The sequence below is a fragment of the Eulemur rufifrons genome, chromosome 18, assembly GCF_041146395.1.
Source record: "Eulemur rufifrons isolate Redbay chromosome 18, OSU_ERuf_1, whole genome shotgun sequence".
In the NCBI taxonomy this organism is placed as follows: domain Eukaryota; kingdom Metazoa; phylum Chordata; class Mammalia; order Primates; family Lemuridae; genus Eulemur; species Eulemur rufifrons.
The window spans coordinates 61,324,331-61,350,925 of record NC_091000.1 but is presented as its reverse complement, the minus strand read 5'-3'; the positions used below and the strand labels follow the sequence as shown (position 1 = coordinate 61,350,925).

At 39.7% G+C, this 26,595-nt stretch overlaps 1 protein-coding gene across 3 annotated transcripts in view; it reads right to left on the bottom strand.

The window, feature by feature from the left end:
* Window positions 1-1,246: 1,246 nt before the first annotated feature.
* The window catches only part of MAK (male germ cell associated kinase), a 48,210-nt gene continuing 22,861 nt past the window's right edge, over window positions 1,247-26,595 (bottom strand). Inside the window, exons 8-14 of one of the 3 annotated variants that reach the window (XM_069493368.1) lie at window positions 23,328-23,639; window positions 19,918-20,090; window positions 15,703-15,851; window positions 9,804-9,935; window positions 7,677-7,751; window positions 5,193-5,297; window positions 1,247-1,401 (exon numbers count right to left, since the gene is read on the bottom strand). In XM_069493368.1, the coding sequence (XP_069349469.1) occupies window positions 1,247-1,401; window positions 5,193-5,297; window positions 7,677-7,751; window positions 9,804-9,935; window positions 15,703-15,851; window positions 19,918-20,090; window positions 23,328-23,639 (1,101 nt within the window). The remainder of the gene's footprint in view (window positions 1,402-5,192; window positions 5,298-7,676; window positions 7,752-9,803; window positions 9,936-15,702; window positions 15,852-19,917; window positions 20,091-23,327; window positions 23,640-26,595) is intronic. The other 2 variants (XM_069493369.1, XM_069493370.1) reach the window with 2 other exon arrangements.

Sequence of the window (26,595 nt, the reverse complement as noted above, 5' to 3'; positions counted from 1 at the left end):
CTATACAAAAATACCATACTATTACTATTTTATAATTTGCCTTTAGATAATGTCCACAAGACGATGCCACCAATTACATTAGCATTTGTTACAAAGTCCTGGAATACATAAAATCCCAGTAGTTGATGACATTATTCTTCTTTAAAAAGAATAGACAGTACTAATATCCAGTCCATAAAGTGGCAGGTTTAAATAGAATAGTCCTGAGTTCAAAACATCTATTTAAAATACCAATTTAGAAATAAAACTAAGGGGAAAAATGTATGTACTATGTGAAACCACTGCTACAGCAGCTGAGCGCGTTTGCTCTAGAGCAGATGTGAAGGTCAGAGCCGAGTCAGTGATCTGCAGCAGCACGAGTTGGCTTGGAGGGACCAGCTGGCACGTTTCATCTTTGTGTCCTTTAGGAACACAAACAACATGTTTTGAAAGTCTGACGAACAAACATTAAATGCAGTTTTAAGAACCAACTTGATGTGAAGATGAGAAAACCGTGACTTGGTTAATATGGAAACCATCAAGCCTTTGGGTTTGACAGTCACCATGAATTCAGTGCAGTTGTGTTGGACAAGAACAAACAGACTCTTTCTCCACTAAAATCAGGTGGCATAATTTGGATATTCTCTATGTTAGAGATAAAGTCATTTCTAAGAAAGACACCCAGCTCAAGATTAGAATTACCATCGCTCCCACAGCTTCAAAGTAGACAAACAAATGAGAATTGCAATCTTCCTATCATTGCCGACGTGGCAGAGCAGAGCCTTTGCCAAATGAGAACCAAAGCAGACAGCCCACAGAGGTCGGCCTAATTGCCGTGGAAAAACACAACAAAAAACAAACCTCTCAGGCCAATCACTGCAAAGTGATGAAATGTTAAATCATTTAGGCAAATATACAACAAATGAAAACTATAACACTCTAAACACCTTCTGGAGACACTTTTTTAAAACGTTTCTTCTGTGCTATTAATTTATAGATCAAATACCTGATACTTTGGCAAATAGTTTATTCAATACTTTGTAAAGTCCTACTCATATATCAGCACTGTGAGCAATGATGCCAAGAAAATGCATTTCATTTCTCAGAAAGAAAGAAAATAGGAGATGATTTTTGCTCTTCAGAGTACCCACTTATTGCACGTTTCTTCCAGAACTCAGTAGAAATAGACATCTGTAGACATTTCCCAGGGCCGGTGAACTTGCACACACTCTGTGGAGCAATGCTGCGGGACTTCAGCCAGTGACTCCTACCGGTGGCCGCCGTACTTGGCCACCCAGTCTGTCCTCCCATGCACCGAGGGAACCGGCTGTGTGCGGTTCATGATGTTTAGGTTTTTTGCTGCAGGGTTGTAAGTAGGTCCTGAAAACTGCCCCCGACCAGCTTTTGTGTTCCAGGTATATTCTGAAAGAAATCAGAACCAGGTATTAGGATTTTATTATTTTTTATTATCAAATTCAAAATAAAGCAATTCATCCTCTCATTTTACGGGTAAAATCTGAATTTATCTTTAAAAGATTAATTCAATAGTCTCTGAGATTTTTAAAATTTTAAGCCCCAAAATTCTAATATAGTATTATGTTGACACTTAGTAGAATTATCCGTAGCTTAAGAGCCAATATTTCTAGTTTGTAGTTCTGAAGTTCTGACGTTCTGACACTGCTGATACTTCCAGTATTTCACATTTGGATAGCAACGCCAAGTAAGATGACCAAGAGAAATTCTTGGTTCAAATTCAATGGGCAAACCCACAGTGTTGGTGACTTTGTAATATCACACTGTGGTTACATGTAAATAATGTATTTGGAATTGTGAAGCTATAAAATTCTGGCTTCAAGGAGCTATACATATGGGGTCCTACAATAGATTTCTTTTGAAAAGTGAAAATGTAGTTTTTAGAATGAAGAAACTTCATTTTTCATTGGGAAAATTATGGGTGATAACACAACTCCCTAAAACAGTAACCCATTTCTAGGATCCTAAACCTTTAATCACAAGTCTTGTTTTAGTCATACATTTGACTGTGAACATTTTAAAAATTTGTTATTTGTTATCTGAACAATTTATAAGCTAAGATTGCTTAAACATCGCAAATGACAATGCAGTAAATCATTTTCACAGAGAAACTTGATGTCTTCTTCCGTCCCTGCCTCATGCCCTCCTCACACCAAACTGAGAGGTCGGTATCGCATGTATTCTATCTGAGGAGGGATGTTTGACTTTTCCATTTGGAATTTAAATCTTTCCACACTGTGCAGTAGAGCTGCCATTCTTAGATTAAACTCCAAGGGGCAATACTGAAATGCATCTGACTGTTTTGTACCTTTAGCTCAGCTATATCATGTTTACTGGCATGGTTTCCCCAGTTTTTCTTACACTTTCACTATAAAACTGGAAGGTAGGAGGAACTATGTGAGCTCGTGGTCCTGATACGCTGCTAAACCTTGATGTTAAGCAAACAAGGCATTACGTGCAAACGCCCTGGGCAAGACGGCGCCTGGCTGCTGGTTAGTTTGGTCAGGGCAGGGCAGACAAGAGCTCTCTCCTCTGTGGTTTGACAGGTCATTTCATCCCACTCTTACTGGGATTAAAATTCTCAGAGTCAAGACCATTACAAAGTTACCTAACAAAGGCAGGGACAAAGTGTCTAGAAGGGCCAGTTAAGGCGCCATGTTTTCTAGGAACAGCCACTGGAATATAAACAGGCATCGTCTGTTAAATGAGTGAGCTCACACAGGAGGGCTGCCCGTCAACATGGTGCCGCGGGCCGGGGAAGAGCACGCGAGGGGAGTGGAGGGGCAGAGAGAGAGGCAGAAAGCCTGGGTAATTCAGAGAAGGGGAAAGGGAACACAGCCTTAAGCTAATGGTGAGGCTCTTAGGGTAAGAAGTGAGGGGTCTGGGGAGCAACAAAAAAGAGAAGCTTTTTTTAGGTCATGACATATCTTCAGTCAAGTCCTAAACACATTTAAATGAAACTGTGTCCAAGCCAGTATTTTGTAAAACTTCTTTGAAGAGGGAATCATTTTGCTAAGAAGGTGGTAGTGTTGAGATTTAGGAGTCCTTTCCTAGAAATAATAGGGTTTTAGGTCACAAGCACCCTTGGTGAAGAATCTAATGGCTGACAAAGGAGCCCAGATCTCGTGGCAGGGCAAGACATGCTTTTGTGCCTTAGTCGGACCACCCCACACCTCGCCACCCCCCAAGAGCAGAGCAGGGAGCTCCTCAATGCTTGCTATGTGTTTATTTTAAAAACTGCATTTGTCCTTTCAAGGGCATTTAACTTCTTGTAGAAAATGTGTGCTAAAGGAAGGAGTTTGCCTCTAGCTATGGATTTAATTGATGCCATTATGACGTAACTTTTTGCAAGATCTAAAACTTCTGTAACATGGGGCTGATCTGCAATAGAGCCCTGGGAGGATTACGAGAGCTAATGTACACCCAGTGCTTGCAGCAGGGCCCCGCGCATCTAAACGGTGTCACTCCTTGAAGTCCTTGTTGTAACTTTCAAAGCTGGGGATGTGGAGATATCAGGTTTGAGAGGAGAGATTACACGGGGAGGGAGGAAGACATTAATCTGATTTTCCTTCTCAACACGAGAATGAGAAAGAAAAGCAAAGACTATGCAAGGAGGGGAAAATAGTTGAGTAAATACGGTAATGACCTGGTTTTATTTTCTTGTGGGAAACTGTCACCCAAGTGGGAGGACTGGAAGACATCTCTTATAGAACAGTGTTTTCCTAAGGATTTGCTTTGACCACTTGGGAGTGATTAATATTTACTTCTTTTTTTTGCCTCTCCTCCTATTATGGTCTGTAGGAAAATCTGATAAGCAGAGTAAATGAAGAGATGAAAGGTTATGAGAAAGCATTTACTTAAAAAAATGAAAACAGGAATATGCATGCTAATCCAACAGAATAATTGACATATAAAGGTCTTTAATATCTTACAAAAATATTTTTAATAAGACCCACTCTCAATTACTAAGAGCAGGTAGGTACCCATATAACAAAATAATCTAAAACATTATGATTTTCTGTTTTTGTATTAAAAAACTGCTAAGTCATGGCAAATGGGTCATTGTAAGACTGGCTTAAGATATTTGAGGCTTTATAAAAACCACTGCTGTACATAAAATGTTTACTTATATTTTTGTTTCAGCAGAGGAGAAGGAAGCAGTCCTTTTCACAGATAAGGTAACTGAATACTGTTTGCTTTCAGCAGTTTTACTGTGGTAAGAAATAAAAAATTAAAGAAATCCAGTGCTTTTTTCCATTTTTAGCTCCAATAGCATGAACAGTAAAGATTGGCAACTCTAATCAGGAGTTTTAATGTAAGATCCTGGTTAGGACAGGCTGAGCAAATACTTTCAGAGTCAACTTTTAAATTAAACTACAATTAGGAGTCTTACCAAACTTCGGATTATCTGCCTTTAAGTTTATTTTAGGTGCCTCCATAGGGTGTCTATTTCAGACTAAAATGTAGGGAACATTCACGGTCAAATCTGGTGGGCTCTAGTACAGACAGCATCGCCACCCTCATTCCAGTGTGGACCCTGCACACAGCTGCACACGCTGCGCCGTAAGGTCGGAAGGTGGAGGGATAAACCCTTTCACCACCTGACCCTATTGCAAAGCAAAAGGCAGGGTGTGAAAGTTCTGCCGCTGTTAATTTCTATTCTCTAAATTGGAACTGCAGAGAAACCACGCGTTAACTTACAAGAGTGTCAACACTTATTAAGCTTTCACTCTGGGCCCGGGGCTGGGCCAAAAGCTCGGAAAGATGCATCTTCTCACATCTCACTGTGCGGTCCGGCACACTCACTGGAAGGGGACCGACCGAGTGTCCACCCCGGCTCCAGTGGCTGTGTGACCTTTAGGTAAGTTACTTAACGTCAGTTTCCTCCTCCATAAAGGAGAGATCTAGCTACGTGCTCAGGTGGCTGTGAGGGTTAAACGCCACATCCCATAGAGCCTTCTACATCGTGCCTGGCAGACAAGAAGCACATAGTGAGAGGGAGCTCTTCTTACAATTATTAGACTCTGGAACCACATTTCTGGAAGAAAAACAGGACATTTTGCCAACTACACAGTAGGTGAGACTAAGTCTTCACTCGGGAAAAGTGAATGTACAAACTTAAAAATGAGAAAAGCTCCTCCCCGCTCGGAGATCCCCAAACGATCTAAAGCTGTTCTTACCTGAAGCTGTTGCACCGACAGGCGCCAAGTGGATCCTCTGGCCAGCTGACCCCACTTCTTTTTTAGGAAAGGAAGGAACGTAAGTAGCGTAACTTCCAAAATTTCCTAGTGACATAACACAAAGTTTCATAGTCAGGACGTGAGTATTTTAAGGCGCCATAGAGTAACTTCGAATGCTACCTCTATTACTTCTAAATACTATTTTTTGAGCATCTACTATGTTCTAGGCACTGTGCTACACTTGTTACAGATATCCTTATTCCATCCACATAACAACCCTCTTAGATGCATATTATTATCCACGTCGTGTGGCTCTTTGAAGTTAAATAACTTGCCTAAGTTCTCACAAGTCATAAGGGACTGAGCTAGAATCTGAACGCAAGGCCTAGGTATGTTCATCTCACCCTGAACACACCAGGCTTTTTTGTGACCCCAGTTCTTAACATGGGGGTATATTTCCTGCCACAAAGCCCCCATCCCTGAAGGGCTCTCTGTGTCTTTCTTTGTTTTTAAGTGTTCTCGTAGGGTTGTTGTATGGACTGAATAAGACTATGCAGAACACTTGGCATAGAATCTGGTATTCTAAATATCAGCTATCAGCATTGTCATTGTCACCATCATCATCATCACTGTTAGTGAGTGATCCATCTGGGGGCAGCACAGGGATGGGTTGAAGAGGGAAAATCTGAAGGCAGGAGACCAGTGAGGAGGTCCCTGCTTTGGCTGACACGAGAGGCTGAGGGCCTGAACTGAGGCCGTCATGGGGATGGGGAAGAAGGGAACTGAGCAGATAAAGAGGGGGACATGAACCCCTAAGCTTGTAGCTTAGGTGACTGGGTGGGTTGTCCAAGAACAGCAAGAGGAGAGTCAGGTTTCGGGAAAGACACGGTGCCCAGAGGATATTCAGGTCGTGGAGAGCGCTGCAGGCAGGTTAGGAGATTGGCAATGACCCGATGTGGAGGTTATGGAGCTGTGCTTGGAGGAGCAGCTCAGAAGGTGCAAAGAGCAGGAATAGACCCCAAGGAGCCCCTCATTAAGGGAAAGGAAAGAAAGGGACCCTGTGGAGCAGAGAGAACAGATAGATGGATGGCAGGAGGAGCAGAAGAGATCCAGGGTGTGAGGAACACAGGAACGGTACACAGGAGAGAGGCCGATGGATCTAGCAGAAGCTGCTTCAGTGGCATGAGGCAGGCTGAGGACAAACCACAGGGAGTTTAGGAGCAAACTGGAAGCCACAGGTGGTAAGAAGCCAGCCATGCAGGAAAGGAGACAGGCTTGTCAGCTAGAAGGCAAAATGGGCTCTGATCGCCCTGATGGTTTCAAAGAACCGTTCAGTTGGCAGCTACAACCGCAGCGTTTTTCCCATAGAGTTATTTGTTCACATGTCTGGAGCTCTGTGTCCCTGATGTTTCTCTCGGGGCTTAGGCACAAGTGTTTGCTCTCAAATCAACAAATGTCAAAGAGCAGTATTACTTATGGGGTCCTAAAGGATTTTATACACTAAGCACATGCTATCAGTCTAGACAACTTTCCACCCTACTGAATTTTGCCTAAGTACAGCTGCCTAGTTTGAGCCTTCTCCCCTCAGGAACTCCTTCTGAATCTCTAACCAGTTCTTACTTCAGAAGACTTTTTGAAAGGAAGTTCAAAGCAGTGATCACGTTGAGTAGCAGCTTCAGATCACGGCTCTTGCTCTCATCTCGTCATCAGAGCAAACACTTATTAAATGCTCAGTGTGTGACAAAAATCTTAGGTATGGTTACACAATAATACCTATGTATTATTCTCTCTATTGTATAAATGGTAAAACTAGCTTAAATAACTTGTCCCAAACCACAAAAGCTAGTGACAAAATGGGGACATGTCAGACTCTAAAAGCCATGCATTGATCAGTTATGTGATCCTACTTCTTATTGGAAAAAGGTGCTGAAAACAAATGAATAAAAAATTAAATCTTCTTAAATTATTTTGGCATATCTTGAAGCACCTTATGAGCTGCCAATTTTTAGGGTGGAGCCAGTGTTAGCACTGTTCAAACTGATGACACCAAGTCCCTAGAACCCCTAAGAAATCCATCATTTCTATTAACCCAGTTAAACTTTTCCTTTTAAATGATTGTTAAAGCTTAAGAAATGAGTTTCAGAACTTAAAAATAATTCCAGGAATATTGATCACAAAATTAGAAAAAGTTTTCTTTTAAATCTTTTCAGAATTATTTGCTTGATTTCTTCTATAAATTGCCATAATTAACTTAAGAAGATGAGCGTGTAGCTTTTTGAGAGCAAATTATTCTTAGAATCCCAACTACTGAAGGATGATGTTCTTGATGAAATGGAGTGCTTTCCTTTCTCCTAGTCCTGAGCAGACTTCTAAAAGCAGGTCGTCCTGGCCTTTTATGTCAGGATCAGGGGCAAATGTTGAGAAGAAAATTTGACAAGAGATTCAAAGAGCAAGTTGTACTTATATTTAATGCCCAGAAATTACCTTGTGGGTCCTCTAATTTTTCAGGAAAACTTTCATTGCATGATAGTTTTTCGATTGGTTTAATAATGCTTTCTTCTAAAGAGAAGGCAGATGGAAAGAATGAACAGTAAGGAGAATATTTTAGGAAAAGCAGAGGAAAAAAGGGATTAAATGATTAATGAAAAGATCTAGAAAGAACTCTTAAAATGCGAAAGTGTGTCCACGTGTTGTCACAGCTCTCCTCTGATGCCAACTGTACATTCCCTTGAGACTCAAAGTTGTCCTGCTGTCCTTTAAAGGGATTCGTATAACTGGTTGATTCAGTGAATATTACTTTTAAATATCTAAGGAAAAATAAGTAAATTACAGTGCTACAGCATATGACTCACCTCAGCACCATTAAATGGATAAGCTGTCTTTTAAAAACCTGGAAAACTTGTAAAAAGTCCAAGTGTGTTAATGTCATATCAGAATACCTCACTAGACTGCTCACTTGCTGTAACAGCAATCATCAAACTTTTTGATCCGATACCACCTACATTTTTTAAAAAATCTTGGAACCTCTCTTCGCAGACTTTTAATTTGATATCTAAAATTTTTAATCACAAACTTAACAGTTGCAAAGGATGTCATTTCCGGCATATTGTGATTATAGATATTTTAAAAATAAAACTATTACATTTCTCCTTTAAACATAGCCAATGGAATCTAAATAGCATAGTGACTTTATGCCCTCCAATACTGACATAAAAATACACGAATGAGTTCCTTTTTGACACTGGGAAATTTCACATTAATTCCTTTTCTCCTTAAAATTATATTTTTATTCATACCTCAGCTTCTAAATTTTATCCAAATATAATCTTAGGCTTAAAAGTCCTTAAATTGAACAGTCAAAAATGTGTATAAATTGAAAAACATTTAAATTTCTTATAAGACTAAGTATATTAAAATACTTTTTTCTGCATGTAGTTATATTTACAATGATTCATTATATATAATTAATCAAAAAGATGAATGTTATACATTCTGATTACTAAACATGAAAAGTAAGTTTTTTTGGAAATGCATCTCTTAAGGAGAAAGATGGGGCTTTTTCAAGTAGTTCTCGTTATCCACAAATGAATAATTGTTGCTATAATCACTCAGGTTTGAGCATCAGTGCTATTTCTTTTCTCTTTTGTTCTTAATTTTTGGAGACAGAAACACTGAGAAACCTTGTTAATACAAATAAATAGTTGGGAATGAAAGGGGTTTTGTTACAGCTTTGCCACTCCATTCTTTGAACTCTCTCTTCAAAGTTACAGACCAAAAGTCATACAGTGACATCATAAGAAATGATTTTTTTTTTTTTTTTTTTTTTGAGACAGAGTCTCACTCTGTTGCCCGGGCTAGAGTGAGTGCCGTGGCTTCAGCCTAGCTCACAGCAACCTCAAACTCCTGGGCTCAAGCGATCCTCCTGCCTCAGCCTCCCGAGTAGCTGGGACTACAGGCATGCACCACCATGCCCGGCTAATTTTTTGTATATATATATTTTAGTTGTCCATATAATTTCTTTCTATTTTTAGTAGAGACGGGGGTCTCACTCTTGCTCAGGCTGGTCTCGAACTCCTGACCTCGAGCGATCCACCCGCCTCGGCCTCCCAGAGTGCTAGGATTACAGGCGTGAGCCACCGCGCCCGGCCAAGAAATGATTTTTAATTGCCTGTGAGCTAACGACTCAGGTCCTCCCTCAATTTTCTGAAAGCTAAGAACTGGAAAACAGCTTAAAAAGGATTTGTGCCCAGTCATCAAAGTTGCTTTCTCAACAGTGACATCAACATATCAAGATTTTCCATTTGATTGGCACCCCAGATATTTTTACGTTTTGGGGAAACAGGAAGCACACCATAGGAGCCAGTGACAATAAAAAGGTAGAAGAGAGACACCTTGCTAAGGCAGAGCCATGTGGGAAAGACCCAGATGGAAGGCGAGGATCTGGCAAATGATTCCCTTAAAACTATCTGTGCTCGAGTATTAGCTGGAAAACCTTTGTGCGTCCCCTCCAGGTCACACATATCTGGGTTGGAAAAAGGTAGCTGCAATGTATTTAAACATCGGTAAAGGAAAACAATGTATATTTAGGTTTTAAATGTATTCTTGCATTACCTGCATTACTCCTTTTGAAAGCAAGTTCTGCCCCAGGGGGTCCCAATGACTTGGGAAATAACTGAGTACTCCAAGTGTGTGGGTTTATCTCCTTTCCACTGGCTATCAAGGACACGTTCTTGGGATTTACACCTTAGAAGAACAAAGCAGTCATTTCAAAGATTAGGATGTGATCATAAACTTGAAGGAAAAATATATAATACATTCAAAGACTAGAAATACCTTGGACAGGAGAATGGCAATAAATTTAGGTTAAAATATAGCAAATATTTGCTTTTTGATGAACCCTAACATGATCCTAAGCCCTCAATACAGCCACCTGGAATACTCACAGTGTACTTTATAAACAGAAGATACTTTCTATAATACACGTAATCATAAAAATTTGATGTTCTTGCTAAATGTCTTGTAAAAATTGAAGTGGCACAAAATTTTTTTTCAAAAACATGACATTTCCACATCACTCACTTGTTTTGAATGTATGCTCTGGGCCAGACCCTTGGTGTAGTGGGAAAAACAGACACACTAACAAGAACTCAGGGAAACCTGGGACATTCTGAAATGGACATATTACAGATCCATCTGTAATGCTTACTTGTATAATAGACATAGTAAAATCTAAATAGTATATCACTTGTGAACCAGAGAGAAGGTGTTGGAAATGTACTTGGAAAACAGGATAGTTTAAATTATTTGTGATTTTCTGACATCTGTGAAATGTTGAATCAGCCTTGGGTTTTAGTACTAGTGGTCAAAGGGGGTTGTTTTTAACTTGTTTTTAAGAGAGTTGAAAACTTCTTGAGCTTGTTTTCTTTTTACTGACAATTAAATTTGACTGAACTTGTGAGATGCTAAAGACGTCACACGGTCTACATCTTTAGGTCCTATGTATAGTGTTTTCTTTAGTTAGTATAGAAATCTATACTATATCTAAACCTACACTGAAGACTCCATTAATTTAGGAAGTTGGAACTATTTGTAGGCAGTATGAGCTTTTGCTTTTCACAAGCTGAATTCCTTAGAAAGGTTTCGCATTTATGAGCTATATAATAGTATCTCTTACTTTGAAACCCGAAGGACTGAGCCTCAAGTTACCCATCCTCAGTTCTCCAAGGAAAACGTCCATCAGGCAAGTAATTTCCCTTTCTTACAGGATATAACTCCCCTAATAAGACACCTACAAATAGAACTATAATAGACAATTACCTGATAATAAGGAAGATGTACTAGGTGGCAATTACTCACATTAGAAACATCTTCACCCAAAAAGAAAGTGCAATGTAGGGGGAGAAAATTAAAAATCTCTTTAAGAACACAGTTTTCATAAATATAGTTCAATAAAGAAAGGGCCCTGAATATTTAAGTTATTTTGTTAGTCCAGTTGCCCTTGGCAATATCCCTTTATTTAAATGTAAATGTATATGCTATTGAAGATAATTGGTTTAATCCAAGGTCTTTTTACGACAAAGATTCCAATTTTGTTGGAAATAGATACATCCTAGAATTTAAAATTATTTATTAGTTTATAAGCTTTTATTGGGTACCTTCTATATAACAAACACTATTCGGAAGGAGAAATTAATATAATTCGATATTATAATATATATCACTATATGAGGATACTTGCTCAAGAAGTCAGTTAGCAAATATTTAGTGAGCACCTTCTATGTGCCAGTGTGTGTAGCATTGGACAAAAAGTGGTAAACAAAACAGAGCAGGTCCTATCCTTTTGTCTCTTATAATCTAATGAGAAGGGAGACATTTATAGTTATAATTAATTAAGTGTATAATTAGCCGTGTGCAAACTGGAAGACTCTGAGGCTAACCAGGCAAATAACAGCAGCAACTCAGCCAGTCTTCCTTTCAAAAAAGCAATTTTAAGCTGAAATGTGAATCATGGTTAGGGTCTGGGAGGTGTGTTCCTGGGAGAAGCAACAGTTTAGGCAGAGGAGCTGAGACAGGGAAGCCCTCAGAGGTGGTCACCATGGATGCAGAAAGAAGAAGGAGTGGTACAAAATGAAGCTGGACAGGGGAGGAGGATCAGATCATGCAAGACTTTGTATATGGTGTTAAGAAATTTAAAATGCAGCAAAAGAGGCTAAGAGAGAAATGACACAGGACGTTGAATGAACAGGGTGGAAGGAAAGATGGTAAGAGCTAAATGGGAAGAGAGAAGGATTCTGTGCAAGCTGTTCTTCCAGCCAGCAGCGGTGGCATCAATTCATCCGTGGAGTTCTGGTTCTAGGGTCAGAGGGTGAGACCAGAGGGCACCTGGTAGCATTTCCATTGCATACTCTATTTGCAACTACCTTGTGATAATTAAGAACCTAAGGCTTACAGGGTGAGCTGATAGATGACTGTAGTCCCATTGTAAGTAACAGAAAACAGAATCGCAAAGTCTTGCTCCAAGTACACAGCTGGTCAGTCGCAGGTCAATAACTATGACTCTTGCGTCTCTTTCCCTGAAGGCCAGTGTCACAGATCTGCCAGTCCTTGTAGTATAATGTCATGTTGCCCTGCAATTATATGGTACATTTCTAGAGCTCCCATGATCCTAAAGGTTGATGCTTAATAAGACCTTTTATACTTGGCTTCAGAGTAAAAAAGAGGGCCCCCACAGATAATGTTTTTATTCCTGAAGATATTCAATTACAAAAATATCTATGGATCACAAACAAATGTCAAAGATTTCTTCTTATTAGGGTTTCTATCCTCTGAACAATTGCTGGTTCACAATAAGTGCTCAATAAATGTTTGTCCAAGTGACTGACCTGAGCCCAATTCTAGTTTCAAATCTCATCCAGCTCTAGAGGGGTCATCTTCAAAACAAAGAATGCCAATAAGGTGACAGACAGTAGGGCTCACATTTAGGTTTCCAACAATTCTTTGTAATTTTGAGTCCATCTTTAAAGTGTCCGTTATAACCATACTCTGATCCCAAGTAATTTGCCGAATTTTTTAGATCTTTCTAGTTAAAAAAGAAATGATCAGACAGGGCTCAGAGACCCTGAAATGTATTCTTGAAAACCACGTTAGGAAGCTGAACTGTGAAAACACGGTGCTTTGGATCCATTTACCCTTTGCCAAAAAATCTATAGTGTCTTTCCTACCGACAGAGGGCTCACTTCTATAAGACAAAAATAGTGACTTGCTAAGTTTCAGTGATTTTTTTTTTTTTTTTTAAACAGGGAAAAGTATCTCCCGTGAATCTATGTCCTAGAAACTTTCTTACTTCCCTGCTCTTGCAGTCATATTAGAACTCTCTTAGGGTTTCAACACTGAAAATTACAAACCTGCTGGTATCTAGAGATTACAGCACAGGTATTTTGCCCCTTTGCCAACCATTACAGACTTGATTCCAACTCCTCTCACCTTCCTAAGGGACTTGGGTCCCTCGGCGTCCCCCTCCTCCCCTGCACTACCCAAAAGCACTCACGCCCATGTAGGCACAGAGCTGCGGGGAGCTCTGCTAAGCGCCCCCCTGCATCCCACACCGGTTAGGTTCCTTTCCTAAGCTCCTCTTCAAGGCAAACTAAGATGCAGCAGCTTAAGTGAGGACTGCAGTTACTACAGTCTGATTATAAAGAGATATGTGGGCAAATTTGTCATTCTATGATTGTAACCATATAATAACTTCCTATACAAAAAAGTTAGAATAAATTAAATTTTTTCCTCACTTTCCAGAATCATAGCATAATGTCACAAATAGAATAGTGTTTTTCAAACTGCAGGAGAGGTTACAGTGGTGAAAATTTGACCTTATGAGGAAGAAAAAATAGAGACTTTAATGTCAAGAGTAGATTTCCAAAAATTCAAAATATTTCCGATTTTTAAAAAGTGACCAAGAAAACAGAAAGACTAGCAAATGCCATGTTCATATCTTACATTGGTGAAAATTTTACTGTGTGGTGAATTTTCTAATCCCCATCCTTTGGCTCACAAGAATCTGGATCTCCCCCTGCCTTTTTTTTTTTTTTTTAATTGCTATATCATAGTTGTACCTATTTTTGGAGTACATGTGACATTCTGACACATGTATACAATGTGGAATGATCAAGTCAGCGTAACTGGGATATCCATCACCTCAAACATTTATCTTTTCTATGTATTTGGAACAATTCATCTCTTCTAGCTATTTTGAAATATACAATAAATTATTAACTGTAATTTTCCTACTGTACTACCAAATACTAGAACTTATTCCTCCTATCTATATTTCTTCATCCTCACCCCCCAACTATTTTAATAAGACATTTGTAAATTCATTTGCTATATGCTACCAATGAGATACACATAAATGTCTTCCCTCTGTTTCTCTATCCAGACGTACACAATCTTTCTAATTTCATGACCTATGTTTTCTCAGGCCTGTTCCCCATGTCTCACCCGGCTGCCACAGAGCCTAAATAATTTGCTTACAACAAAACAAACCTTAATATTTAACCCATTTAGATCTCCAAATACTCAGGGTTATAAAGTTTTTGCTCTGTCCTTGATAACTTCATGCCAATCTCTTCAACCTCGCTTAGATACATTAGTGTCTTCCTCCTTACAAATCAGCACAGGAGTGCGGTCCTGAAGCCTTGATTTGCTCTCCGTTAGTTTATTTCAGCTTGACACCTGTGGCTAAACCCGCACACCCACTACACCTTCTGTTTTCTACCCCATTCATTTCTAAACCCTTCGCTCAGTTTCATTTTTTTTTCTCTCTCCAATTACTAACAGGAGTGGGTCCCAGTTGGATTCCTAGAACTGAAATTTATATGGCTGCCTATAACGTACACAGGAAAAGGTGTTACATATCAATCTCTTGCTAATAGATCCAGTCTCAACCTTTCCGCTCATCTGCCTTACCCCTCCTTCCCAAACACGCTTCTGGAGACTTAGCTGTAAAAAGCAAATCTTCCTCAGGTAAACCCAGTGGCCTTGCATTTAGAAAGCTAAAAATGAGCAAGCCCATAAAAACCCAGAAGAAAAAGATCACCTCCTCCTCACTGGACTAAAGATGTATCTGTACAGACACATGACGATGTAAAAATTGATTCCCTTTTAAACTGAATCTAAAAATGTTCTTTCTAATTGGATTTAGAGGAGAAAGTGTTATTTGCAGGCACATCATAAACTCCCCACTGTCTGTCTAGAGCTTTCTCCCAAGCTCCAGATTCATATATCCAGGTGTCTGTTAGATCAACTCAGATGTTCAACAGGCATCCCAAACTCCCCTCTCAACTCCCTACCTCCACACTCCTGTGCTCTCCTGCTCTTCCCCATCTCAGTCCAAGTCACCACCATCCACAGATGCCAAGTCAAAGCCTCAGAAGCTGACACTGTTCCTTCCACTCTTTCCCATCACCCCCGCTCGCCTGTCCACAAGTTCTATCAGGTCCATGACCAAGAACCGTCTAGATTCTACCCAATTCTGTCTCTGCTGCTTCCACTCTGGAACAGGCCTCTGCCCTCTCCCATCTGGACATGGGTGATGGCCTCTTGACCAGTGTTCCTGACTCTCCCGAGCCCCTAGCATGCTCTGCCCAGCAGCAGAATGATCTTAAAAACTTACATCAGATCATTTAGGAAACAGTATTTAAAACTCTACATTTTATAAAAAGTTGCAATGGGAATGCAGAATTGCTTCAATAACATTTATTAGCATTTACTAACAGCATAGCTTTGAGGGGGGAGGGTGGTATTTTTTAGAAGCGTATTCATAATCCTGATTTTTAGCTACTATACATTTCTTGAGCAGAAACGGGAGATCCAGACAACAGGCTGAGCTACCAAAGCGCATTGAGATTATATTTTTTATTTCACTGGTGCCCTTTCTCCAGAGATTCCAGGACACTTGGGCCTGACCTATCTATACTCTAGTTAGCAGTAACCATTTATTTTCTCTGCTTACCTGGAAGGTACCTTGATTGTTTCAAGTAGTACTGTTTAGCTGTTGAAGCAGTTGACAATTCAGACTCAGATTTTAGAGAAAGAGGTGCAGGTAAGTTCTTGTTTTCCCCTAGGGAGTGGTTGGAGCCTGAGGGTACTGACTCAGGAAGCCTTGAAAGTCAACATGAGGGAGCATTACAGCGTGAACAATGAGAAGTTCTTACCCACCCTCTGTGCGTCTTTTCAAACCAGTCAATGGTTTTCATCAGAGTCCTCTGGCTAAATGACAACTCCCCTCTACCCCCAGTAGATACTAAGCAGTGCACAGAATCATTTCTGATACCAGACAGTACATGACAGGAAGCTTTATAGCGGAGCAGCAATTTGCTTGTGTATAGTTTTAGGTTTGCTTAGGGTGAGAACCCGAAAAGTAAATACAGGACTTAATGCGGTTAATGGAAAACTTAGATAGTGATCATAAAGCCTGTGAAACAAAAGCCGCAGGAGTCTGGAGAGTCCGGAGATTGTAAATCTAACTCCAGACCAGACAGCTGCAGGGACATCGGCATTCCTATCCCCCCTGATAAGGATGAAGCTATCCCCCTCCCTTATCTCTACAGGATGAGACCCACGCAGGGGTCCCAGAAACTGGTTATTTGAAAAAGCATTTATTACAACGGCTGTTCTGGCCCAGTTGCTCACTCCCCCTGGAAAAACCCTCTATAAAACCCAATGCTTTCCCCTCCCTCATGGTGGATGCTTTTTTTGGCCTCCACCCATCTGCACCCAGATGCTCAAATAAATGGCACTTTGCTACCCCTGAGGCTTCGTATGTCTCCCTTTCAGCTCCAGACCTAACAACGTATGTTTCCATCTTTCCTGTAACTGCTGCAGTGTGAAGCTGGTGCACTGAGAGGGAAGGCAATCACAGCCATCTTCACCTGTCAACTAACATAACTTAGAATCAGTAAGGTTGTTTGGGGCATGGCTGGATGGGCAAAGAAAACCGAAGTGGGGAAAGAAGGGCTCGTAAAGCTCCCATGTAAAATTTCCAAGTACGCTAGTGACATGCCCATTCCCCAGTATAGAACCTGTGGTTGAGCACCTGGCTGGCTGTTCAGTGGTGTCAGTCCTAAGATTGACTCTGCCACCCAGTCCCTGCCTCCCCCAGCTCTTTTTCTGTCTAGGAACTGGGGACTTTCAGCTTCCAGGCTTAGCTCTCTCTCGTTCCTGAGGCCATTTTAACTAAGCAGCAGTGCACGAGGCAGCATCGCTGTTGGAGGATGGGGCTATAACTTGTTTTGCTGCCTCTTCTTCTGTGTGCCGCAATGAGCTCTTCACAACTGACCCCCCAACCACCCTCCAACTGGGCTTCCTTATTTGCTGGGGCCAGAATGTACTACCCAACTCCCATCATCTGTCTTAACTCTAAGAATCTGCAGTTACCACCTAGAAATTCACATGGCCACATTCTACTCACCAAGTCGACTCCCTTGGAAATGGACACTAACTTGGTTGGCCCTTTGAACTGCTGGTCACCCACTTTGGGTAGTTCCTGACACAGGTACATTCACTTCATTGGAAACAGCCCTGCCCACCTCTGGCATCTTTCCCTTTCCTTCCCACTGTTAGGCCCCTGACTGAAAGTCTACCCCATTCGCAAAACTGCTCAGTCTGAAGACTTTCCTCTCCCCATCAGAGTGCTCTGCCCATAGACAGAACTCCCAGAGCTCCTCGCAGCGCCTGCATTCCTGGCACTAAATACACACTCTTGTCTCATGTTATAGTTCTCTGAAGGTCTTATTTCTGCTGCTGTACATTTGATGGGTTGAGGACGGGCTTAATACCAACCAGGTATTTAGTAAATGGCCACTGAGTATAAATATAAGTATAAATGTAAGTATAAATATCTTGCTTTTGTTCACTTTTAAAAAAGATAAACATTAAATAAAAGGTTTACATGTTAGTATTTGGCACTCTGTATTCTTTATGAAGAGGCCCGGCTGCCCGAGACCGAGCAGGGAATAACAGAGTCTGTTCAATTCACCAAGTTCTTGAGCTCCTATTGCTGAAGAAGTGATGTGGTGTGGATGAGAGAAAGACCTGGATTTGAATTAAGCCTCATCTGTCTTGGCCAAGTTACCCAACCTGAGTCTCGGTGTTCTATTCTGCAGATATTATTATTGGAGTATGAAGATTATAAAGTTTACATAGGAGCTTAACAGATGGTAGTATACTGATAATAACAATAACCATATGCCTAGAATTGTACAGGGTCATTGAAAGATACCAAAAAATAAAAATGTGGAAGAAATACCCACATGAAAAATTCATTGTCATATAGTTGTTCCAAAGAATTTCAAGAGAAAAGGGACAATTGATATTGAGATTTACCAATTGTTCCCCTGCCAGAATCAGGCATATAGACTACAACCCTGATTTTAACTATAGGTTTTAATTCAAACTTCTACCATCCTCAAAAATATATAAATAAAAGTTTTGCTGAAATTAGAATGACATGAGTTAAAAAAAAAAAAGTTTAAGTCGTCCAAACACTGTATCAATGGTCTTCAAACTCTTCTGCTCCTAGATCCAAAGAATTGTTTTTTTAAAAAACTATGTAACTCCCTGCACATCTTTAAGTTGACATCTATAATTTTTCATTGTAAATAAATTTATTTCTTGTTCCTTGTTAATTGCAGATAGAAAAAAGTAAATATTTTATAAGATGACATATTGTGAAGATTGACTGTAATTGGAGTATTTCATGGTAAGACTTGATAAAAATAAGTTTTAACTACCTTATCCATAAAACACTCTGAATCTTCAAAAAATATATAAGATTTTTATGTATGAGTTTTGAAAAATGAGATGGTCCTACAGAACGTTCTTGTACATTTAAAACAATATGCATGACTATCCCCTGGTGCTTCACATGCTTCCCAGCACAGGCTAAGATAGAGCAGCCCCCCTTCCCTGCAGCGGCTGTGTTCTAACACCCCCAGTGGATCTTGGATCCATTATATCCAAGTTCTATATACTGTCTTTTCCTATATGTACCTACATACTTATGAAGTTTATAAATTGGGCACAGTAAGAGATTAACTTCAATAACTAATAATATAGAACAATCATAACAATACACTGTAATAAGTTATGTGAATATGGTCTCTCTCTCTCTCTCCAAATATCTAGTTGAACTGTACCGCAGGTAACTGAAACCATGGACAGCGAAACCACAGATAAGGGCAGACGACTGTGCCCTATTTCTAATGCAGGGTTTTCCAACAGAAAGCCTTTTCAGTTAAAGGCGCCAGTCTTCTGACTTCTCCCTTTGTTTTAGCACCTCTAGTGTCATGTAAAATTTGAAACAGCTGAGAGATGTGACTTTCTTGCCTAAAGTGGGAGAGAAATTAAACGGGCTTTTCCTCAAGTTCATGTATTTTAGGAAAGAGTATGGATGAAACGTGAGGATCTGGAAATTGACTGTGAAAGAATTATCCAAGCATATGTACCCCCTAGAGATTCTTCATGCATCTTCAAGGGTATGTGTGCCCCGAAGTCTGCACTATACCATGCCAAACAGCTACTGGACAGTTTCCCTGACTGGCAACACAACTGTTCTCCCAATACCTCTTCTGTTCCAAAGGGGAAAAAAATTGAAAGTATCTTTCCAAAATGTTCATCGAAATTTAACCTATCCTAACTTCCACATTGAATAATGTACTAATAAGGATCTAACTTATAAAAAGAAAAGGAACTTCTAGAAATATTCAACTTCCAGAAAAGGTCAGAAGATGATAAAAAGTTTAGTATAGGAAGCAAGCTAATAATTAAATCTTAACACCATCAGAAGAAACCACTAACTTTGTACGTGGTGCTCTGCTTTCTGCAAATAGGCTTGTGAATTTCAAATGGGAATAATGATGATTACAATTCACAACAGCACCACAAAAACTGAACAAGAACCCCTTCCTACACATGCACACACCTGCACACACACACACACACACACACACACACCATTCATCCACTAATACTGAGAATCGTTCCTGTGAGAAGTCAAGAGTCTTAACTTTTCAGAGGTATACATAAGGATTTGGGTTTTGTAGAAGAGAACAATATTAATTAAGCCAATTTTTTTTCTTTTAAGGTCTACATTCATTTATATTTAATGAGCAAAATAAAATTGACACATGATAAAAATATTTTTTCCCTGAGAAATTTGAAAACTTACCAAAATGGAGTATCTTTTTTCCTCTTTTCTTTGAAAACGTCTATGCTTGGCTTCTTGGAATGGGAGGCTCCAAAATCACCATCCTCAAACTCCTGCCAGCTGTCTCCAGACTTGAAGACAGCCTGGCCCCAGCACCTCCTCGCATTTTTATAACCCAGTGCGCCATTTGGCTTCTGTGGTGGAAAAATCAGTTGTCATAATCTTTAATCACATGCTGAATGCGTTTCATGCACGAATGATTGTGTTAGACACTAAGAACCCCCATTCTCAAGGAGCCTTCCATATACTAAAGGAGGTAACATACACACACATTTAAAAGCATTAACAAAAATAGGTAGTAAATGCCAAAAACATAATAGGTATTCAGAGGAGAGGTCTCTGTGAACTTGGGTTGGGGGGAGACTTGAATATTTAGGATCTGAGTTGACCCTTCATTGATGTGAAGGATACAGAAAACTGAGACTTGGCTGTGTCTCTTTGGGCAAGTGACTTAAGTTCTCAAAGCCTTAGTGCCCTTCCCAAGTAGAGACAGCCTTAAGGAGAGGACACTGAGGCTGGCACGTGCCAGTATCTTTTACTCTTCTCCCTCCCAGAATGCAGACGCGACACCCAAAGGAGCAACAGCCACCCCTGGTCACAGGCCATGGATGAAAGCCACTTGCTAAGGACGATGGAACAGGAAGGCGGCAGCAGCCTGGATCCTTTGGAAGCTGCACAAGCTCTGGGTTGCCTGTCGCCGGACTTCTTGTTAAGCGAGGAAAAACAACCCCTATTATTGAAGCCACAGTGGTTGGGGTTTCTGTCATAAGTCACTGAATGTAATCCTAATGGACACAGAGCGGGAAGCTTGAGTCTGACTGTCTCAGAATGGTGGCACCATTAACAGAAATAAGGAATGTGGACATCCTGACTTGGGACAGACAGTGATTTGTTTTTATACAAATTTATAGAGAGTGGTCTGGGAGCATATAAACAGGAAAACCCAAAAGGCAATTCAAAATCAGCAAATAGAGCTTAGAAGGAAGGGCAGCCAAATACAGCTTTGTCGGCAGCAAGAGGATGCTTTGAAAATGGATATGCTATTGCTTGAAGCTGGTGCTGTCATAATGATGGATGATGACAAAAAGTAGTCCCTGACAACTTCTGTACTATTATTTTCTTTGCCAGGGACAACGATCTCCAGACTGAAGGGAAAACAAAGATCTGAAGCTCCAGATGAGTAGAGTTAATAAAACATTATACTTCACAGAGTCAAAAGCCTCTTTTACATGGCACTGTATTTTAGGGCACTGATGCTGAACACTGCTGAACAATGTCAGTGACAGCAAAGAACCACGTATGTCTGGGAAGACTGTAAAGGGGCAAATATAAATGATTTTCATAAAGTGGAAGGAGGATTTTTGCAAACTCTGCATTAAGTTTGTTATAGGATGAGGGCAAAAATTCTAAAATCAATTATTAAAGAATGTTTGTACACACTAAGGGAAAAAATGGTGAATCTTAGAGGCCCATGATTTTTCATAAAGGGCAAAAAATGAATTTGTTGGATGTAGTGCATGTGCACTTCAGCCAAGTGGGTGACAGGATTTTTCATGTCATCCTTACCACTGAAATAAAGCAATCAAAGGACAGCAAAGGCGGATCAGTACATAGTTCCATAATCTGACCAAGACTACTGCCTAATGGATCAATATCAATCTAGAAGAAGGTTCTCGTGGCCTGCCCAAAGGCTCACTGCTATTTATGAAGACACAGGAGAAAAACAAACAACTAAACAAATCCATAGTGGCAACAAGCTGGAAAGGTCAAACTGAGAAGAAAAAATAAGCGTTCAAAAATAACTAGAAATTTGAAACATAAAAGTGAAGTCTTACAACTCTTTGAATCCTAGAGATCAAATACATATGTAGAGGTACAGCATAGGTGATTTAGCAGAAACATTTATAAAACAGGTAGGCTTAGAAATTTTAGTTGACTGAATGCTCAGTCTCAGCTCTGGAACTTATTAGCTATGTCAAATTTTAGGGCTAGGTTACTAGGGGGGCCTAGCACAGCACTTAGCAGCTACTCCATGCCTATGAACTTCCTTTCCTTCCCTTTCAGTAGGAGTCAACATTTGATGAGCCAAGGGGAAAAAAAAAAAAAAAAAAAGGAATACAAACTTTGGCGGCAGGAGTGAACATACGGTTTTGGAACGTTGGAGGTGATTCACCCTGCCCTGTCCTCCTTACCCTCTGCCTCCCTCGACCTCTGGTAGCCTCATTCCAGGTGGGAAACAGGCTGGTGAAGGGATTTAAAGGCTCCCTCACACACAGGAACTTAGGGTCACTCAGTCGTTGGTGCATGATGTCGTATGTGAGGGAAGTGGGGATGTTTCTCCTAGCAAAAGGGCAGATAATACAAGGGCGATCTGGCGATCTTCAAATATCTAAAAAGCTGCCTTTTCTAGAAGAGTGATTAGATTTTATTAAAAGCTATAGAAAACCAGATTTTAGCTCAGCATAAGGAAGAATGTTCAGAACTGTCCCAAAGATGAAGCAGACTCTCCAGGACCCTGGAGGTTTAAAAATAGTCTGGACAATTATTCATTCATTCGTTCATTCAACAAATACTTATTGAGACTCTACCATGTGGCAGGCACCATTCTAGGGTGGGGGGCTATGCTGATAAACAAATCAGACAAACATTCCTGACCTCGTGGAGCTTTCACTCTAGTAGGAAGGGCCAGATAATAAACAACAACATAAAAAGCAAGTAATTACTAGTACATTAGACTGTGATTAGTGCTACTGGGGGGTAAGGGGGCCTCACTTATACTAGGATGGTGGGGGTGGCTGAAGACTGGATAAGGAATTAGGTACAGTGTTAAGATCTCTTTCAGTCCTAAAATGCCATAATGCAAACACATTTGGAAGTGTATACCCCAAGGGGACGGCTAAAATAATAGGGCACTTGATGAGCTCCCGGAACTGAACAAAAGAAGTGGGAAGAAGAAGTTTTATACTATGCCTGACAATTAAAAAAAAAAAAAAAACCTATTCTATTCATGTTCATTAGCATTTAAAAACTGCAAAGTTGCAGAACTGTTAAAACACTTAAGATTTAGGATCAGTACTCTGGAGTACCTGATTCCTTTTCATTCTTTCTTTGAATTCTTCTGCATCAAATGAACTGTTAAAGGAAGTCTGTGGCATGCAAACTTCATTACTTTCATTCTGAAAGCTTTTCTCTTTATAAACCATGTTAGAATTTTAAGTTATCTCATTCCAAATTCCTACCAGAGGAAGCAGGGGCTTTAATATAGAATAATCTTTTATATCTTCCCCAACATAATTAGAAATGCCTTGGAAAAGAATACTAATTGCGCAAGTTAAGCTATTTTGTGTCAAGTGTCATTATTGGCTACTTACATTTGGCATGTTTTTGATGATACTTGGAAATAGTGTTCGTGGCGGTTTCTGCTGACTCTGTTGCTTTGGAGGTTGCTGGACACTCATGTTCTGTGGCGGCTGAATGGGCTGCAGTGGTTGGTGGCTGGTTTTTGGCTGAGGCTGTCCGACAGTCTGATCAATTATATCCGGCAGAGGCTTAGGTTCTAGTTCAACTAAAGGTGGTTTCGGTTCTATTGGTTGCAGCTGCTTCTGTAAAGGCTGTTTTGACTCCAGATGATTTGAGGAAGGGCCTAATACCTGACCAACTTGAAAATATGGATGTTTCAATGCCTGTAAAAGCATGGAAACAACAAAAAATGGAAAGTGATTCCACCTAAATTTATTGCACATAAACTATGATTGTCTGGCACTAGGCTAGGCATTTATCATTAGCCTACATAAGCTTCAAAGATCGAGAAAGCATCCATACTTTCCCCCATGCAGTGCCCCTATTGGTAATTTCTAAAATATAACCAGAAAAAAATGATTTGAGAAGTAAATTCCATTAAAAAATTTTAAAGTACAAGTAGAAAAAATATAAAACTCACTTGTAATTTTAACATCTAGGCAAAACAACTATTCTATTTATTTAAAGATTTTGCATGAAAACAAAATCTAATCTATAAGCATTGGCTAACTGATATGATTAATTCACTCTAAAATACTAGACACTGATCATGGTTCAGTGTACATCAAAAGGCATTAAGTTAAGAAAAACTTCCACACAGTTTATTTGAAATGATTAGCCACAGCTGCATATAAAATTCAGGGTCACTCTCAGCCTGAGTATAACAATAAAAAATTTCTAAGAAAGGAGACTACAAAAACATATGTGTTTATCAATATACCAGCAAGGAGAAGACATTTATGGGAAGAAAATACAAAAATACTAATAACAATGATCATTGGATTCTTACCTAGATCAGTCATCCAACTGCTTGCATGGAGGACAAAGGAGCCCCTGATGTCTGTGTGGCATAGTCTAGAGCAGTGGTTCTCAAATGGGGGCAAGCGTGCCCCTTAGGAGACATTTGGTAAAGTCTGGAGACATTTTTTATGATGATGACAGGGGTGGGGAAATGCTACTGGCACCGAGTGTCTAAAGGGCCAGGAACATTGCTAAATATCTCATAATGCACTGGATAGCCCCCTACAACAAAGAGTTACCTGGTCTGAAATGTTAGGGTTGAAATTGAGAAAATGCTCTAGAGCATGTCGGAAGCCTTCCGTGCCACACGGCTGTGAAAATTTCCCCTATTAGCATCCTACCCCCGGGCAAAGGAGGGAAGTTCCCAGCCCTGCTGCCTCTGGCTGTTCTTGTTTTCCGGGGACAGGCCCCTTAAGGGCGCCAAGCCCTGGTCCCCTGCCCTGACCCAGTACCCACCTATGTGGCAACACAGCCTTGACCAACAATTAATCCCTTCTCACACGTGAAAGGGCAGTTTTCAGAGGAACAGAAAGCAGCTCTGTGTTTTATTAATGGATGGTCTTTGAATCCTACAACTTAACCAACCTTTCTCCCTAACTAGATCTCTCTGCGTCCACTAAAAGCAGGGCTGTGAAACAGTGCACAAGAAAGAGTTAGTTAGGGGTTACGGGAAGGGCAGGGAGGTATATTTTGGCAGAAGTAAAAGGAGTTTTTCTTTTAAGATGTTCCCTACTGCAACTGATGTACAACTATAGTAATATTGCTAAGTGGAATGCAACAGATATAATTTAAATACCTCAGTACCTAGCACACAGAAGGTACTCAAATTCTGAATTAAGTCATAGTAATTAATTAGTATGTCAGTGCTCCTAAATTAATAATGTATATTTTGGAGCTGGAACCTTTGAGGATGTGTTTTGTAATTTCAAGGCTTTGTAACAATTCTTCCACTTTAAGATACCAACTGCCATCCTTCAAGAGGGGACTCTTTAAATAATATTAGCATTTTTTTCTATTTATGAAGGGAATAAGTGATCATTGGAGACAATAAGAAATGATCTCAAGAAGAAAATAAAAATCATCTCTAATCTCAACACCCAGAGACAACCACTGCTAACAGTTTTGATATTTTTCTTTTCAGTATTTTTTTCCTCATCATACATCATATATATTTTTTAAACAAAATCATATTATATGTACAATAGCATTTGAGCATGAGATCTCTGCCAAATTATTAAATTTTTTAAATTTTAAAACATTCACTGTTAATGGTGGCAGTATATTTCAAATTAAAGATGTACATAATTTAAATTTGGAAACATTTAGAGATTAACTTTCAATGGGCAGTTAGTTTTCAATTGTACTTAAACATCTTTAAGCCTAAATATCCAACTTTCTGTTTTAAGGCTCTCTCTATATATGCATTACAAAATTGCTTTCTCTTACTAAGAGAGATGAAAAATGGTATCTCATCTTTTTTTTTTTTTTTTTTTTTTTTTTTTTTTGAGACAGAGTCTCACTCTGTTGCCCAGGCTAGAGTGAGTGCCGTGGCATCAGCCTAGCTCACAGCAACCTCAAACTCCTGAGCTCAAGCGATCCTCCTGTCTCAGCCTCCCGAGTAGCTGGGACTACAGGCATGCACCACCATGCCCGGCTAATTTTTTCTATATATATTTTTAGCTGTCCATATAATTTCTTTCTATTTTTAGTAGAGGTGGGGTCTCGCTCTTGCTCAGGCTGGTCTCGAACTCCTGAGCTCAAACGATCCGCCCACCTCGGCCTCCCAGAGTGCTAGGATTACAGGCGTGAGCCACCGCGCCCCGGCCGGTATCTCATCTTTACTTGCACTTTACGATAGTAAACAAGGACTGAACATTTAAAAAATGTTTTTGGTAATTTGTATGCATTTCCTGTGAATTTTTTTCATGTCCCATGCTCACTTTTCTTTTTTAAATACACTCGAAAACCTATTATATCTTTATTACAAAGATAATGAATATTTAGAAAGATTAGAAAATATACAAACATTATTTTCTTATGTTTTTGTAGGAACCTTATGTTAAGGATACTAACACTGTCATACTTGTTAAAAGTAAATTTTGCTATCTTGTTTTTCCATTTTAAGATTTTTGCATAGAAAAAATTTTAATTTTTTTGTAATCAAATCTTCTGAGTTTTCCTTTTGTGGTTTCTTTTATAACTTTTATATCCATTTTTCTTACCTTGAGATCGAGCATGCATGTATGCTTTCCATTAGTTTCTAAAGGGTTTTTTTTTTTTTTTTTTACACTTTTTAAATTTAATCCTTCTGTTATCTAT